Source organism: Bidens hawaiensis, unplaced genomic scaffold (genome assembly GCF_021521415.1).
Source record: "Bidens hawaiensis isolate Kalapana, Puna unplaced genomic scaffold, B.hawaiensis_p1.1 tig00048225_1, whole genome shotgun sequence".
Lineage (NCBI taxonomy): Eukaryota > Viridiplantae > Streptophyta > Magnoliopsida > Asterales > Asteraceae > Bidens > Bidens hawaiensis.
This window is the reverse complement of record NW_027498633.1, coordinates 20971-36864: the sequence shown is the minus strand read 5'-3', so window position 1 is coordinate 36864 and position 15894 is coordinate 20971. Positions and strand designations below refer to the sequence as shown.

Sequence of the window (15894 nt, the reverse complement as noted above, 5' to 3'; positions counted from 1 at the left end):
AGACAAAAACATATACATGTAAAATAAGGAGAGTACTATAGCAAGTATTATATATAGCTGTAATTCCTCATACCTAAAACCGAAAGCTAAAGTTTTAACATACCACGAGATGAATGACGTGATTTACACTTTAATTTATATTAAATCCAATAAAAACAACAAATGATTTTATTTTATGGTTCCGTTATGAATGAATTAAATCGAGCGGGGGCTTAATCATCATTAAAGAATACTTATCCTTGTGAATTGACAAGAGAGATTTATTGGTACTTGATTTCCATATGTATGCATCAAATTAAAAGCATATACTCGTTCATGTTATATGCCATGCATGTTATATTTAGTCCATGTCGATCTTGATTTCACATATAGTCGAATATTTAAAAGGTTGATGTGACTTTGCAAATGTAATTATTTTGTCGAATGCTTAGAAATTTTATTTGATTTGTTGTTCGTGCTCCACCTCTCAATCGAATGTCTTTTAAAATTGAGGTAAACAATATGACATAAAGAATGTTATTTTTTCTTTAGAACTCAAGATATGAAAAAGTTCTCTTACACACCAATCAAGGATCCCAAGCTATCTCAAGTCAATTGCAATATACATATCAATTGATTAAAATATGTAAAAGGTCGTATGGAGACAAGTAAGAATTTAGATTTATCTAACATGGATATGGTGGTGGCACATTTAAACATACCATAAGATAATAGTCAATAATAATGAAAAAAAAAACATATTTTGGGTGCTAGGCGTGTCCTTATGGATGTTTGTCTCGATCTTAATATCTCTTGAAGTGAACTCATCAAGGTGAAGATTAAGGTTGAGCAAGATAAGGGTCGGACCCTTGAAACCCGGTTACCCGACTCTTAAAACCCTTAATTAGACCCGGATAAATAATATGGGTCAGGTAAAGGATATTTAAATTTCACCTCAAAGGGTTTCAAGGGTTCGACCCTTTTTCAAACCCTTGACCCGTTTACTAAATAGATATACATCAAATTCACGATTAATATGAAATTTATGAGAGGTTTGTATTTCATATATGATTCATCATAAATTTCCCAACTACTAAGAAAAATAAAATTTAAGGGTCATACTACTGAATGGAAACATATATATGGAAATCACCGAATTTTTCTCTACATGTAATTTGTGAATGTGAATATTGTTTGCATCAATTCAAATGGTTGATAAACTTTCGAAGTTAGACTTTACTATGTTATTAAATGAAAGTATAATTGTTTTAGGATTCAAATATTAAATTCATTTATGAGATATGCAACTAATACATGCAAAAAGGAAAATGTGATTATTATCTTAAAGGGTAAAGGGTTGGACTATTGAAACTCTTATTTATACCCGACCCTTTTATTGTTTAGAGGGTAGGGTCTCGAGTCCACATTTTTTCTAAAAGGGTAAAGGGTCCGCGTAGAGTATTAGGTAAAAGAGTCGGGTCTTACCCTTTGAACATTCCTAGTGAAGATGTGGTTATTGTGTGTTCTAGCTACCTAAGCATTAAAATGCATAAGGTATGAACTAAATACAATTACACATAAAGAAACAAGAATAAATACTTTACTTAATCGATAGTAGCTATGCAATAACAAGCAATATGTATTGAGCTCATGAAACAATACAAAATATAAACATCGAGACAAATATTGAGTTAACATTACATGTGACACTCAAGTGCCCCTAAATTTTAATCAGCTGACTTTAGTGGTTCATGTACATGGAAATACCTCAAGGGTCACACCAACATATATAGTCATACGTACCTTTAAAAAGAAAGTTACAACACGTAAAAGTAAAAACTTGTTATTCCTAGCATTTCTTTTTGAAAATATGAAGTTTGACCTCTTTAGTCAATCGGGACACTAAAGTTAAAGTTTGTTTTACATACCAAATTTCGGGTATAATGATTCAAGGTACTGGTGAATGAAATGAGATGGGTACGTAGTATTTATAAATAATTAGTTAAATATCTCTCCCCGTGTTTCAGGGGTTTCCATGTATAAATTTTGAAGGGTTGACAGATGAAATGCTAATAAACTAAGTTTGATCGTATGTATAGTCAACGGTACTTTGGTATTAAATCACATAAGATCGATCATGTGTTCATTTTAGTTGTTTTATAGGATTAAAATGCTAATAAGGTTTTCAAGTAAAGGGTTTAATTTGTAGAATTTGTGTGTACGAGTTAATATGCTTGACATTACCTCTTTCATAAAAAGTCTTTGATGGCATAACATCTCGATTTATTTTTTACTAGCGAAACGAACTTTCATTAATCAAAACCATGTGTATACAAAAATCTCAGCAAGGTAGTGTGTAGTGTCATCAACCCGTGTTATCTCCACTAGTGAATGATGGACCATAGTTTTTCTCCTAAAGATGACAATGATCTATGGGAATAATATATAGTACATGTCCAATGGGAGCAAATCAGCAAATGAATTAGCTAGGAACTGTAACGATTATTCACAACAACCGGTTTTGACCGTTTAACCAATAACTAGTTACGGTTAATAATCTATATTCCAAAAACCTTTAACCGATATTTGCATATCTTAACTCTAGTCATTCTTCGATTGCCATTTCGAATTGAATAGAAAAAACAAAGGAAAAATTCTCAAATTAAACCATGTGAGGAGAGAGATTCTCCATATAACCCTATTATTTAATATTCCCAAAAAGTTCATGTCATATTTGTCGGCTTAGAGCATTCACAGCCAGTCCCACATCCATACCCTATCCATATAATTACATTACAAAACACTACATTTCTTTTTCTTGTTTAATTAAATCATACTTTCTATACTTTTATCATTACAGTTTTCTCTCTCCTCTACCCACAACCAATTCAACAAATATTAAAAAATAAATATGGACAAACTTTGTTTCCCCAAATTTACAAAAAATCACTACATTTCTCTCTTCATCCTATAATTTACACTCACAACAATTTAAAACTCCACCCTATAATTTACCAATTCCCCTCACATAATTATGGGGAATGGGTTGGGAATGCTCTTAGACACACTTCGAAGCAAATCCGTAAGCGGCGACAAGTTTTGTTTGAGCAATCAAAACCAGACACGTGTATTAAAATACACGAGGATTTGCTCTTTTCTGGGTAAATACCAAAAAAAAAACAATATAATTTTTTTTCTTGCAAAAGTCTCTAAATATTTTTTACACGTCAAAATTCTTACACATGTCAAATTTAAACAAAAAATATAACATAAATATATAGATCACTTATTCAGAATTCAGGAATTCTCAGTGATAATATTAAATAAAACAAATAAATAGCTTCCTAATTTTCATAAAAACTATTCTGTAATCTAATTTTTATTGTATCAAACTCATGAACATTTTTAAACTACGTTTATTTGTGAATTTTGAAATAAACTTCAGCTACTAGCTAAATAATTACTTATTTGGATGCTTTGTAGACAATATTTTCATAATCTTTTTCGTGGTATTGACTGTTGAACACTGTTTCTTAAATAAAAACATTCTAAATTCGAATGCGTTCAATGATTTTAAATTTTGCTCAATATTTTGTGTATATTTAAAACGCCGCCGGTCTTTTAAGGCACAACTTAGTATTTTTTAAAAGTTACAAAAATATACAAATTTGTGTATTTTAAAACAAATCATAAACTAAAGTATATAGCAAAATGAGGTGAACACTTTTAAAACAAAAATGAAAAACATATTATATAATTTATGTTACATTTTTTGTTTAAATTTGACATGTGTAGAGATTTTAATGTGCAAAAAACTATTGAGAGATTTTCGCCTTAAATAAACCAAAGATATGTTGTTTTTATGGTATTTGTCCTTTGATAAATATTTTTATTTCACCAATTTTAGTAAATAGTTTTTCACCCACCCTATTATAAAGAAAACTCAATAAATAGATGAAATATGTGAAATACTAAAATTTACAAGTTTGTCATTTAAGTATATATATTTAAAATGGCGGCAAGAACTTTAAAATATTAGCAAGACATTACAAAAAAAAAAGTCTATAAATCTATACTATATATAAAGATAATCCAATTGACAAAATTAAGAGCAAATTTTTAAGAGTTTTACAACCCAAAAAGCATATGGTACTATCTTAAAGAAGGAAAAATAATCTTTGTAACTCTTAATCACACGGTTCTTTTAGTTTTATTTAAAATAGTTATAGTTTTACCATTTAACTTTGGTTAACTTTTGCTAATTTGAAAAATAGTTACATAATTTCCCATTATTCTAAACAAACTATCTCACGACTTTTAAACGGTCATAATTTTTTCACACATTAATATTTTTTTAAAACAATTTCACCATAAAAAAGAGCATTTTATTCTCTTTAATTTGAGTATGATATTGCTATAGTTTATAACATATTACGTGATTACCAGTTTGTACCAACAATGATTCGGGCGGGTTCGGCTGATTGTTAATTTGGTTCGGGTTGGGATGGGTTCAGGTAAAAACGAGCTTTAGGTTAAAACTTTGTCGGAACGAGTATTGCGTCAAAACGGGTTGTGTTAAAAAGCGGTTTATTTGAAATTACTCTACATTTCATCTTTGTTTCTTGATTTTTGTCACCGGTAATGCACGCTTAGGCATTCGTTATCATATACATATCGGGCTGCTCACATTTAGGCATTGTGTGATGCGCTTATTAACAATGGTTACACACCTGATGTCACGTTAAACACATACCATCGTCGGGTTACGCACGTACCGAGGTTACGAGTGTACTAACATTGGTCGCGTACACCGCTGCATCGCGCGGGCACCTGACTATATAAGTAAGAGAACCACACCATTTTGATAACGGGAAATTATATTAAGCAAACCTATCTGTTACCAAGTGAAAAGAGAGAAGCGCATGATATCATCATCAATTATTAAGAATATTGTAACTCCCTCCTGAAAAGTTAGGAGTTTCTATACTTTCAAATCAACCAAATTGTCGAGTAAATTATACCCAACTTTAGTTTTCCTTTATGTTATTTAAAGGAGTTTCGACTTATTATGAGGGGTCTAGAGGGAAAATGCGCTCCATCTACACATTTATCTAGTAATTCGGTTCAAATCTTCAAAAATAACCTACATCTGAAGTAATAATATTTTTAGTATAAGCTATAATAATGAAATTCATTCTCACTAAATTTATTTGGGTGTAGTAACAAAAGTGTAGGACACATTCGATGATGATAATAACCATCCATAATAGAATCTTTCGACTTCCATCTTTTAGTCTCCTAACTTGAGATATGATTGAGGCATATTCCATTTGCTTTAACCATCATTTGGGCCTCCCTAAAGTAATATGTCTTCAGTCATCTTAATATTTATATGATTTCTTATATCTAATAAATCTATAAAGAGATTTCTAACATCCTTTTTATGTAAACCACATTATTATGAATTTAGCAAAAAGAAATTAACATCGACCATGCAAGAGACAAAAACATATACATGTAAAATAAGGAGAGTACTACAGCAAGGAATATGTATAGCTGTAATTCCTCATACCTATAACCGAAAGCTAAAGTTTTACCATACCACGAGATGAATGACATGATTTACACTTTAATTTATATTAAATCCAATAAAAACGACAAATGAATTTATTTATGGTTCCGTTATGAATGAATTAAATAGAGCGGGGGCTGGTAATCATCATTAGAGAATACTTATCCTTGTGAACTGACAAGAGAGATTTATTGGTACTTGATTTCCATACGTATGCATCAAATTAAAAGTATATACTCGTTCATGTTATATGCCATGCATGTTATATTTATTCCATGTCGATCTTGATTTCACATATAGTCGAATATTTAAAAGGTAGATGTGACTTTGCAAATGTAATTATTTTGTCGAATGCTTTGAAATTTTATTTGATTTGTTGTTCGTGCTCCACCTCTCAATCGAATGTCTTTTAAAATTGAGGTAAACAATATGACATAAAGATAATGTTATTTTTTCTTTAGAACTCAAGATATGAAAAAGTTCTCTTACACACCAATCAAGTACCCCAAGCTATCTCAAGTCTATCACAACTTAAGATATGAAAAGGTTCACCGAATTGTTCTCTACATGTAATTTGTGAATGTGAATATTGTTTGCATCAATTCAAATGGTTGATAAACTTTCGAAGTTAGACTTTACTATGTTATTAAATGAAAGTATAATTGTTCTAGGATTCAAATATTAAAGTCATATATAAGATATGCAACTAATAAATGCAAAAAAGAAGATGTGATTATTATCTGAAAGGCTGAAGGGTTGGACTTTTGAAACCCTTATTTATACCCGACCCTTTTATTGTTTAGAGGGTAGGGTCTCGGGTCCACATTTCTTTCTGAAAGAGTAAAGGGTCCGGGTAGAGTATTAGGTAAAAGAGTCGGGTCTTACCCTTTGAACAGTCCTAGTGAAGATGTCGTTATTGTGTGTTCTAGCTACCTAAGCATTAAAATGCATAAGGTATGAACTAAATACAATTACACATAAAGAAACAAGAATAAATACTTTACTTAATCGATAGTAGCTATGAAATAAAAAGCAATATGTATTGAACTCATGAAACAATACAAAATATAAACATCGAGACAAATATTGAGTTAACATAACATGTGACACTCATGGCCCTAAATTTTAATCACCTGACTTTAGTGGTTTATGCACATGGAATGGAAATACCTCAAGGGTCACACCAACATATATAATCATGAGTACCTTTAAAAAGAAAGTTACAACATGTAAAAGATAAAAACTTGTTATTCCTAGCATTTCTGTTTGAAAATATGAAGTTTGACCTCTTTAGTCAATCGGTACACTAAAGTTAAAGTTTGTTTTTTCATGCCAAATTTTGGGTATAATGATTCAAGGTACTGGTGAATGAAACGAGACAGGTACGTAGTATTTATAAATAATTAGTTAAATATCTTTCCCCGTGTTTCAGGGTTTTCCATGTATAAATTTGAAGGGTTGACAGATGAAATGCTAATCAACTAAGTTTGATCGTATGTACAGTCAACGGTACTTTGGTATTAAATCACATAAGTCAATCATGTGTTCATTTTAGTTGTTTTATAGGATTAAAATGCTAATAAGGTTTTCAAGTAAAGGGTTTAATTTGTAGATTTTGTTTGTACGAGTTAATATGCTTGACATTACCTCATTCATAAAAAGTCTTTGATGGAATAACATCTCGATTTATTTTTTTACTAGCGAAACGAACTTTCATTAATCAAAACCATGCACAAGTATACAACAATCATATCAGCAAGGTAGTGTGTAGTGTCATCAACCCGTGTTATCTCCACTAGTGAATGATGGACCATAGTTTTTCTCCTAAAGATGACAATGATCTATGGGAATAATATATAGTACATGTCCAATGGGAGCAAATAAGCAAATGAATTGCATTTGATTTTTATTATGCTTGTCTTTCACATCTTTTACGTGTCAAATAGTTGTAACACCCCATTTTCTGATTTCGGTTAATAAACGAAATACAAGTTATTATGAGTCAGGCTAGTGTTGGGTAAATGGATACGGGTTATGGATTTGGGTTATGAAAGAAAGAAGGAAAGACCATGGGCTTAAGCCCATGATCAATAATTATATAAACCATTAATCACCCATTTAATTCATTTTACACATACTCCATACACCACAAAAACACACACTTAAGCTTTCTCTCTCTCTCTAATCCTCTCTCTAGCCGAAATATAAAAGAGAAAACCGATCCCGACCCAAGGTATGATAGTATTTTGTTGTATGAGCTTAAATCCGTTAGTTATGGTCACGAAACGACGAGCCAACACCGTTAAACCGTTTAAGTCGTGAGATCCGGATGGAATCGGGTATAAACTGAGCTTAGGGATCACCCTAGCTCAGATCTGGATCGAACGAGACGAAAAACGGTGAAAAACGAGTTAAAACTCGTTTTTTCGGCGAATCCGCGGTTTTCCGGCGACGGCGCCAGAAAAAGGGGAATACGAGGTAAGAATGTCAGGGAATGTTCTGACATTCCCTGACCTAACCCTAGTTCGCTATGGAAACCTAACGAATCAAAAGGTGATTCGTTAGTTGATTCGTATAAGGGGGCATAACGAACTAGCTCTTGTTCGTGTCTGATTCGTTAAGGGAAAGGGTAACAAATTACCCTTGATTCGTGACAGTTAGTTCGTTAAAAGAAATAACGAATTAGAAGGTCCAATTCGCTACTTGGACCGGTTCGCTATATGGACTGATTTGTTAAGGAGTCCAGTTCGTTAAAGGGTCCAATTCGTTATAGGAACCAGTTCGCTAAGATAAGCCAATTCGTTATGAGCCAGTAACGAATTAGAAGTTTGACGGAATGACAATAACAGTCCTCGGACTTAGGCATAAGATTAATCTTTGAAATATTTGAATGACAATAAGGGTAGTGAATTCATTGATTTAATCTTTGATTGTTCCCTTGGGCATAAGATTACGAAGACAAATCCTTGCTTTGTATACGGAATTTTTCAAATAAAACTGATGTTTGATTTCTTTTACGAAGTCTGCCCAAGTGGCGATGTTGCACGCACCTTGCTCAATTTCCTTACTCTTGCATCTCCACCATAGCGCAACGGTGTCCTTTAAGTATAGTGGTGTTGTAGTGATCTTTTTAGCATCTTCATTAATGTCTACGCCCTTGAAGTATTGTTCGATCTCCCAAAGGAAGTCGTTCACGACTCGCGCCTCTCGTTTTCCAACAAACTGTGTTGGTTGGGGAACTTTAACCTTCGAGGAAGTGGTATTGCTTGTACTGGCACCTCCATTCGCTATAGCCATCATAAGAACACTAACTTCTCCTTGTAGAATCTTGTAATTGTCATGGCAGCTTATGAGTTCTTTTTCTATGCTTGTCGTGTTAGTTTTTAGTTAACCCAGCTCATGCAAAAGCATCTCTTTCATATCATTTCACATGATATAAAGAGTGGCTATGTAGTTGTCATCTAGTTCTGCAATCTCGCCACTCAAATGTTCAATTTTTTGTAGCGATTCGTTGACATGCTCTTTAAAGATGTCGAATTCTACCCAGAGAGCGTCAACATGGTTTTGTACTCGACTATTGACGTCTTGACATCTTCGATAAGATTCTCCATGCTCGCTATGATTTCCTTTGCAGATTTTTTACCCTTCTTGGTCTCTTCTCAAGTAACGAGGACAATGCCTTCAGGTTTTGATTCAGATGTCATCCCAATGAATCGACGTGCTCTGATACCAAATGTCACGAAGTTATCTTTTTGACTCGCGTGCGGCCTTAGAACTTGGTCTAAGTAAGCCTTGGTGGTCGGGTTTATAGTGTTAGAAACGGAAGTCTTAGAAAGAAGTGTCGGTTCGTGTAACCACGAGAGTTGGTTCTTGTAGTTCAACAAGAGAATGATTCTTGTAGTACTTGAAACAAGTATACAAGAAAGATGGTTTATATTGTTAGGAATATAAGAGTACAAGGCTTTGATTGTTACAAGTAATTCTTGGGTGATCTCAAATGAAACCCCATATCACCTATTTATACTACTAAATTATTCCATACAAAAGATCTAGGTTTGATTTCTAGAGATTTTCTGCATCTTGAAGCTTCTTCGTTGGACTAAAAACTGTCTTGGTTCTTTCGGGTTGATGTAGTATGTACTAGGTTGTTCCGGAGAGCTCTAGAGGGTACCGGGCTGTTCCACACGGATCTGAGTTGTTCCAGAGAGTGTCGGGTTGTTCCAGATAGGGATGGGCATGGGACAGTACATGTATCTGTACCTGTACCCGATTGTACTCGTACCAATAATCAATAAAAACACGTACCAATACTCCTACCAAATTTTTCGGTATGGTATGTATACGGGTATCGGTATAGGTATTTCGGTACAGTTATCGTTTTTGTACCACTTTGCTTTTTATTTCCAAATCTTCGACGATCTTGAAACCGGTACCGGTATGAGTAACAAACAACCTTAATTAGTCCGAGTATCGGTACTTTCACAGGTACGTGACGGGTACCAAATTAGTACATGTACCATATTGGCCGTCGATTTAATGATAAGATAGTATTGAAGAACCCTAATTCGGTCGCCGACTTTAAGTTATTTATTTGTTGGTTCGAGTCTTGGATGTTATATTATTTAGTTTTGAAGAAACGTTCGGTACTTGTTCAATAATAACATGGTTGGAGATTTATTTTCTATATTAAATATGTAGAATCCCAATTAAACCTTTATATACTCCAAACAGGTACAAAATACCAAATGTACCCGTACATGTACCCGTACATGTACCCGATTGTACCTGTACCAAAATTCAACAAAAATGAGTACCAATACCAGTATCGAATAAGCTAAATCGATACGGGTACGAGTACGGGTATTTGGGACAAAATGCTCATCCCTAGGTCCGGATAGTTCCAGAGAGTGTCGGGCTATTCTGGATAGTTCCAGAGAGAGGCGAGCTATTTTGGATAGTTCCGGAGTGTACCGGGTTGTTCCAGATAGTTCCAAAGAGGGTCGGGCTGTTCTAAATTGTTCTAGAGTCTTTCGGGCTGCTCTAGTTTGTTCTGGATTGTTCCGGACAGCCCTAATGCTTATTTAGGGTTCCGAATGATCCGGATGACGCGAAAAATGTTGTGTAATTTGGTGGTGTGTGACACTAAGCTTTAAATTTATAAAGTATGAACTAAATACAATTACACATAACAAAACAATAATAAAAATTAACTTGTGACTTGATTGATAGCATTGCATGCAATAACAAGCAATTGGTGTGTTGAACTCCTGAAACAATACAAAAATCCCCATATCGTTCTCCAATCTATCTTTTCTATATTCTTTATGTTTTTTTTTTCAATTATTAACCGATAGGCTTCCACTTATACCTCCTTCTATGGAAGTTGTTATCCTTGATTTGGAGTTTTGTTAAGACGGTATTTTGTTACAAAAACTTTAAGAGTGTGCACATTTGCTAGTTTGAAAACTCAGAACTCTGAAGAGGGACAAAGTAGCGAGCCAATTTGAATAGCTATAAAATCTTATAATTAGTATTCTGGTAAACTAATTGCCATGGGAGTTTAAACGTGTCAAGACTTAAAGAAAAGCTTGTTAGGAAAAACTTAAATGAATTTTCACATAGTTTCAAAAAATGAGGTACATACGACTAGCCATTCTTTGCTCGTAACTTTATGCCTTTACTCTTTATATACATTAGCATTGTATTCGTGAGTTTCACTTATGGGGAGAAAGGAAAGGAATGGAGATAATATGTGTTCCTAAGTTTTTAATGGAGAGAGATAATTTTGATGTGTTCTAGATATTCATTTAAAAGAAGAAAAGGAATGTAGTTTGTTTTAAAGAGTAAAATGTGATAGATACATTTCCTTCCAATTTGGAAGGAATTTAAAAGAAAAAAAGAGAGAAAGGAAAGGGAAGAGAAAGGAAAATGATTCTTTTCATTTCTTTTCTTTAATTAAATGAACTCGCGAACACAACTAGAGGTGGGGGAAAACCAGTTTGGGCTTGATAAACAGGTTTCTAACCGACTCAAAATCACAAAAAAATTGATTTGTTCCAAACCAATTACAACCTGACCCTACTCGGCAATTTGGATACCGATCCACCCTCTCATGGCCCAAAATGGGTTGTAACCCAACCTGATAACACAAAAACCTGGGTATAAACCGATTAAACCGTCGGTCTCTGTACCCACACCGATTTGTATGGGTTGGAATATTTTGTACCAAACCGGTTTATAACCTGTACTGGTTTGGGCCAAACCGATTTTGACCTGCCTTTGACCGACCTGATTTGACTTGAAACCCGAACCGAATTGGATTATGGTTGAGCAAATGCAAGAAACCAGACCAACACGAATCTTGCTCACCCAACCTTTGGATAAATAAACATATATTGTGAACACAACACTTAAGTCCTTTCTTTCTCCAATGAACTTAGTAAAGTAAACCTTTTGGGCTTTTAGGCCCAAAGATTTCCCGAAATCCCAGAATATCCGACTTGTCTTCCGGACCACCAACTCACTGAACCACAAAACAAATGGCTCCGAAGTCGAAACCGAAACCGGCGCCTGCAATCGCCATCGAAGATCTCTTCACAACTCTTAATCGTCACATACAGAGATCAGATTACGAACAAGCCGTCAAAGTTGCAGATCAAGGTCAATTAATTAATTAAAGATTTATTATCATTATTCAATTTGTAACTTATAAAATGTTATTTTACAGTTCTGTCAGTTGCTCCTGGTGACGAAGATGCAATTCGGTGTAAGATTGTGTCTCAAATTAAGGCCGATAATATCGATGATGCGGTTTCAACTATTGTTGCCTTGTCCAACAAGTATCCGTTCGATTTTGGGTTTTATAAGGTAAACAATGATATAATCGGTATAAAATGTGTGAAATTGTTTGATCAGGTTTATCAGTTGTGTGAAATGTTTAGTTAAGGAGCTGTTAATTGCTATGTGATTAGTCTCATTTGATGGATGATAGGCAGTTGTGAGCTTCCAGGGCTTGGATTATGTTCTGTATGATTGTGTTTGATGCTTTTAAATGAATGTATGTTAACAGTGTTATATGCATACATGTAGGGATGTGCGATGTTCGGTTTGGTAACCTCAACCGAAACCCAAGTCATTGGTTAATTTATTTTATTAATGAATCAGTTTTCAGTTAAGTGGTTCGGTTTTTGGTTCGGTTAATAACCAAAATGAAACTTGGTCGAAGATTTTCATGAAGTTAAGGTGTAATTACAAGAAATGGAGGTATAAATATATAAGGTTTAGGTATAAATTCAAGAAGTGGAGGTATAAATACATGAAATAGAGCTATAAAACATGAAGTGTATAAAAGCTAGGAATATATGAAAATATGAAAATAAATTGATGCTGATTCTCAGTTTGATAATTTCAGTTTGGTTACATCATTTTTTGGTTAGTTCTGGTTCGGTTATTGCTCACCCCAACATACATGTATGTCTGTGAAGTCTAACATCTGTTGATGCATTTACATTTTTCTCTATAAACAGGCCTACTGTCTATACAGACAAAATAAGTTAGATGAAGCTTTGGAGTCCTTAAAGGACTTAGAAAAGGACACTGCAACAATGTTGTTAGAATCACAGATTCTGTTTCGACAAGGAAAGATGGATGCTTCGGTGGACATATATCAGAAGCTCCAGAAATCAAAAGTGGAGTCACTGGAGATAAATCTTGTTGCGGGTTTGGTTTCAGCTGGTAGGGCTTCAGAAGTTCAAGGAGTGATGGATGCCATGAGAGTTAAAGCAACCAGCAGCTTTGAGTTGGCTTATAATACTGCTTGTTCATTGCTTGAAAGGAACAAGTTTTCAGATGCTGAGCAACTCCTGCTTTCAGCTCGAAGGTAAATTTTGTTGAAAAATAAATTTATTTACTAGTCTGAGAAAAAAGATTGTTTAAAATGTATATATAAGAATTGTTGTTAAATGTGACATGGCAGGTGTATATACAGTTATACACCAAAGGGTGAATTTTATATATCTCATTCTTAAGCATAAAAAGTACATATTGACCCAACCTAACAGCATAATGTTATATATATCCAGTCTAAATTTTAAAACTTTCATATACGTCCAGATAGTTATTTTAATTATAACTAAAACATTAGTTAGAAACTGTTGTTCATCAAACCCTCTTTTGCCTAAGCGAGCTACAACGAAAGATCACAACTTCTAAGATTATTGTTTATTGGTTTCTCTTTACAAACATATAGACTTGCTTTAGGACACAAATGTAAAATATAGATCACAAGACTAAATATAAATTTCTGACAGAATTGGTCAGGAGACATTGATGGATGAAAATATAGCTGATGATGAGATAGAGATCGAGCTGGCACCCATAGCTGTGCAGCTGGCCTATGTGCAGCAGGTAATAAACAGCCTATAAATTTCTTAATTATCATACTTGCTGCTATCTTAACCTAAATTATCTTTTTATTTCAGTTGTTGGGAAACAGACAAGAAGCCATTGCATCTTACACAGACCTTATCAAGCGAAACCTGCCTGATGAACCATCAAATGCAGTAGCTATAAACAATCTAATAGCATTGAAAGGTCCTAAAGATATAACCGATGGCTTAAAGAAGCTTGATCGTTTAATACAAAAAAATAGTGGAGATAAAAGGTTCCAGCTTGTTCCTGGTTTAGAGTTGAAACTTTCACCAAAACAGAAGGAATCGATCTACATTAATCGGATGCTGTTGCTTCTTCATTCTAATAAGATAGATCAGGTCATTATCATAGTTAATTTTATTATTTTTTTTTAGTATCTTTCTTTTTATTAAATCTTCTCAAAGTTTTGATCATTTAAATTCTACAGGCTCGCGAACTAGCTGATGCGTTGCCACAAATGTTTCCTAACAGTGTGACACCTGTACTTCTTCAAGCTGCTGTATTTGTGAGAGAAAACAAAGCGGGAAAAGCTGAAGAATTGTTAGGGAAATATGCAGAAAAATTCCCTGAAAAATCAAAAATAGCTTTACTAGCTAGGGCACAGATTGCAGCAGCGGCAGGGCATCCTCAAGTTGCATCAGAATCTTTATTAAAAATACCTGATATTCAGCACATGCCTGCAACTCTTGCAACTCTCGTTGCTCTAAAAGAACGATCTGGTGACATTGATGGTGCTAATGCTTTGTTTGACTCTGCTATTACTTACTGGTCAAACGCGATGACCGAAGATAATAATAATCTGAGTGTTATTATGCAAGAGGCTGCTGCTTTCAAGCTCAAACATGGGCAAAAAGAGGAAGCTTTAAAACTCTTTGAGAAGCTTGTGAAAAGCCATAATAGTATTGAGGCTTTAGTAGGACTGATACAAACTGCTGCTAATACCGATGTTGAAAAGGCGGAAACTTATGAGAAGAAACTGAAACCACTTCCTGGTTTGGCATCTATCGATGTTAACGCTTTGGAGAAAACATCTGGTGCAAAGCATGTTGAAAATGGGCACCACTTGGGGAATAATAATATTGAACCTGAAACCAAAGTTAGCAAGGAGAAAGCAAAGAAGAAAAGGAAGAGAAAGCCTAAGTACCCGAAAGGGTTTGACCCGGCCAACCCGGGTCCACCACCGGATCCGGAGAGATGGTTACCTAAAAGAGAGAGGTCTAGCTATAGGCCCAAGAGGAAAGACAAACGTGCTGCTCAGATTAGAGGGTCTCAGGGTGCGGTGGCTAAAGAAGCCTCTAGTTCTAATTCTGGAAACGTGAAATCCAACCAACCATCAAACGCGAAAGGATCTTCTAATAGTGAAGCTGCAGTGCAACCGAAGGCTTCTTCTAAGTCTTCCAAGAAGAAATCCAGAAGGTGAGGTAAGCTTTGAAATTTTGTATTGTTAAGACCAAAAAGGATTTTTAATTGAAGGGTGTGTTTAAGTTGTTGACTCTAGTCATGAATGAGTCAAATACAGGAGATTTTACTTTGTTTAATGACTTATGCTGTATTACTGTTTCATTGCATTATTTATTAGTGTTTTAAATTTTAATGAGCATAAAATGCAAGTGCTTGAAACCATTATGTCACTTTTGGATCAGTTAGGTCCTTCAGTGAACCTTGAATCGGTGTTATTCTTCCTTCTTGGACGGATACTTGTTTGATTGGCATTGGCTTTGCCACGATGATAATTTATTTTGCTGTGTGAATAATCTTGTTTTAAACTGGTTTTTATGATTTCATGATTGTTGAGGTTTAAACTAGGGCTGTTCGTGGCCTTGTTTTTGTCAAAATGTCTGGGCAGAACCGCCAAATGCGGTTTAGGACATGAGAGACCATACTGGCTAGAGGCTGGGTTGGCGATCGGTTTT

At 34.3% G+C, this 15894-nt stretch overlaps 1 protein-coding gene across 1 annotated transcript; it reads left to right on the top strand.

The window, feature by feature from the left end:
• The first annotated feature begins 12090 nt into the window (after positions 1 to 12090).
• LOC143597399 (uncharacterized) lies at positions 12091 to 15568 on the top strand. The gene is made up of 6 exons (XM_077075908.1): positions 12091 to 12211; positions 12279 to 12418; positions 13078 to 13430; positions 13861 to 13957; positions 14032 to 14319; positions 14409 to 15568. The coding sequence occupies exons 1-6, from the start codon at positions 12091 to 12093 to the stop codon at positions 15399 to 15401; spliced, it is 1992 nt and encodes a 663-aa protein (XP_076932023.1). The 3' UTR covers positions 15402 to 15568.
• Positions 15569 to 15894: the final 326 nt, after the last annotated feature.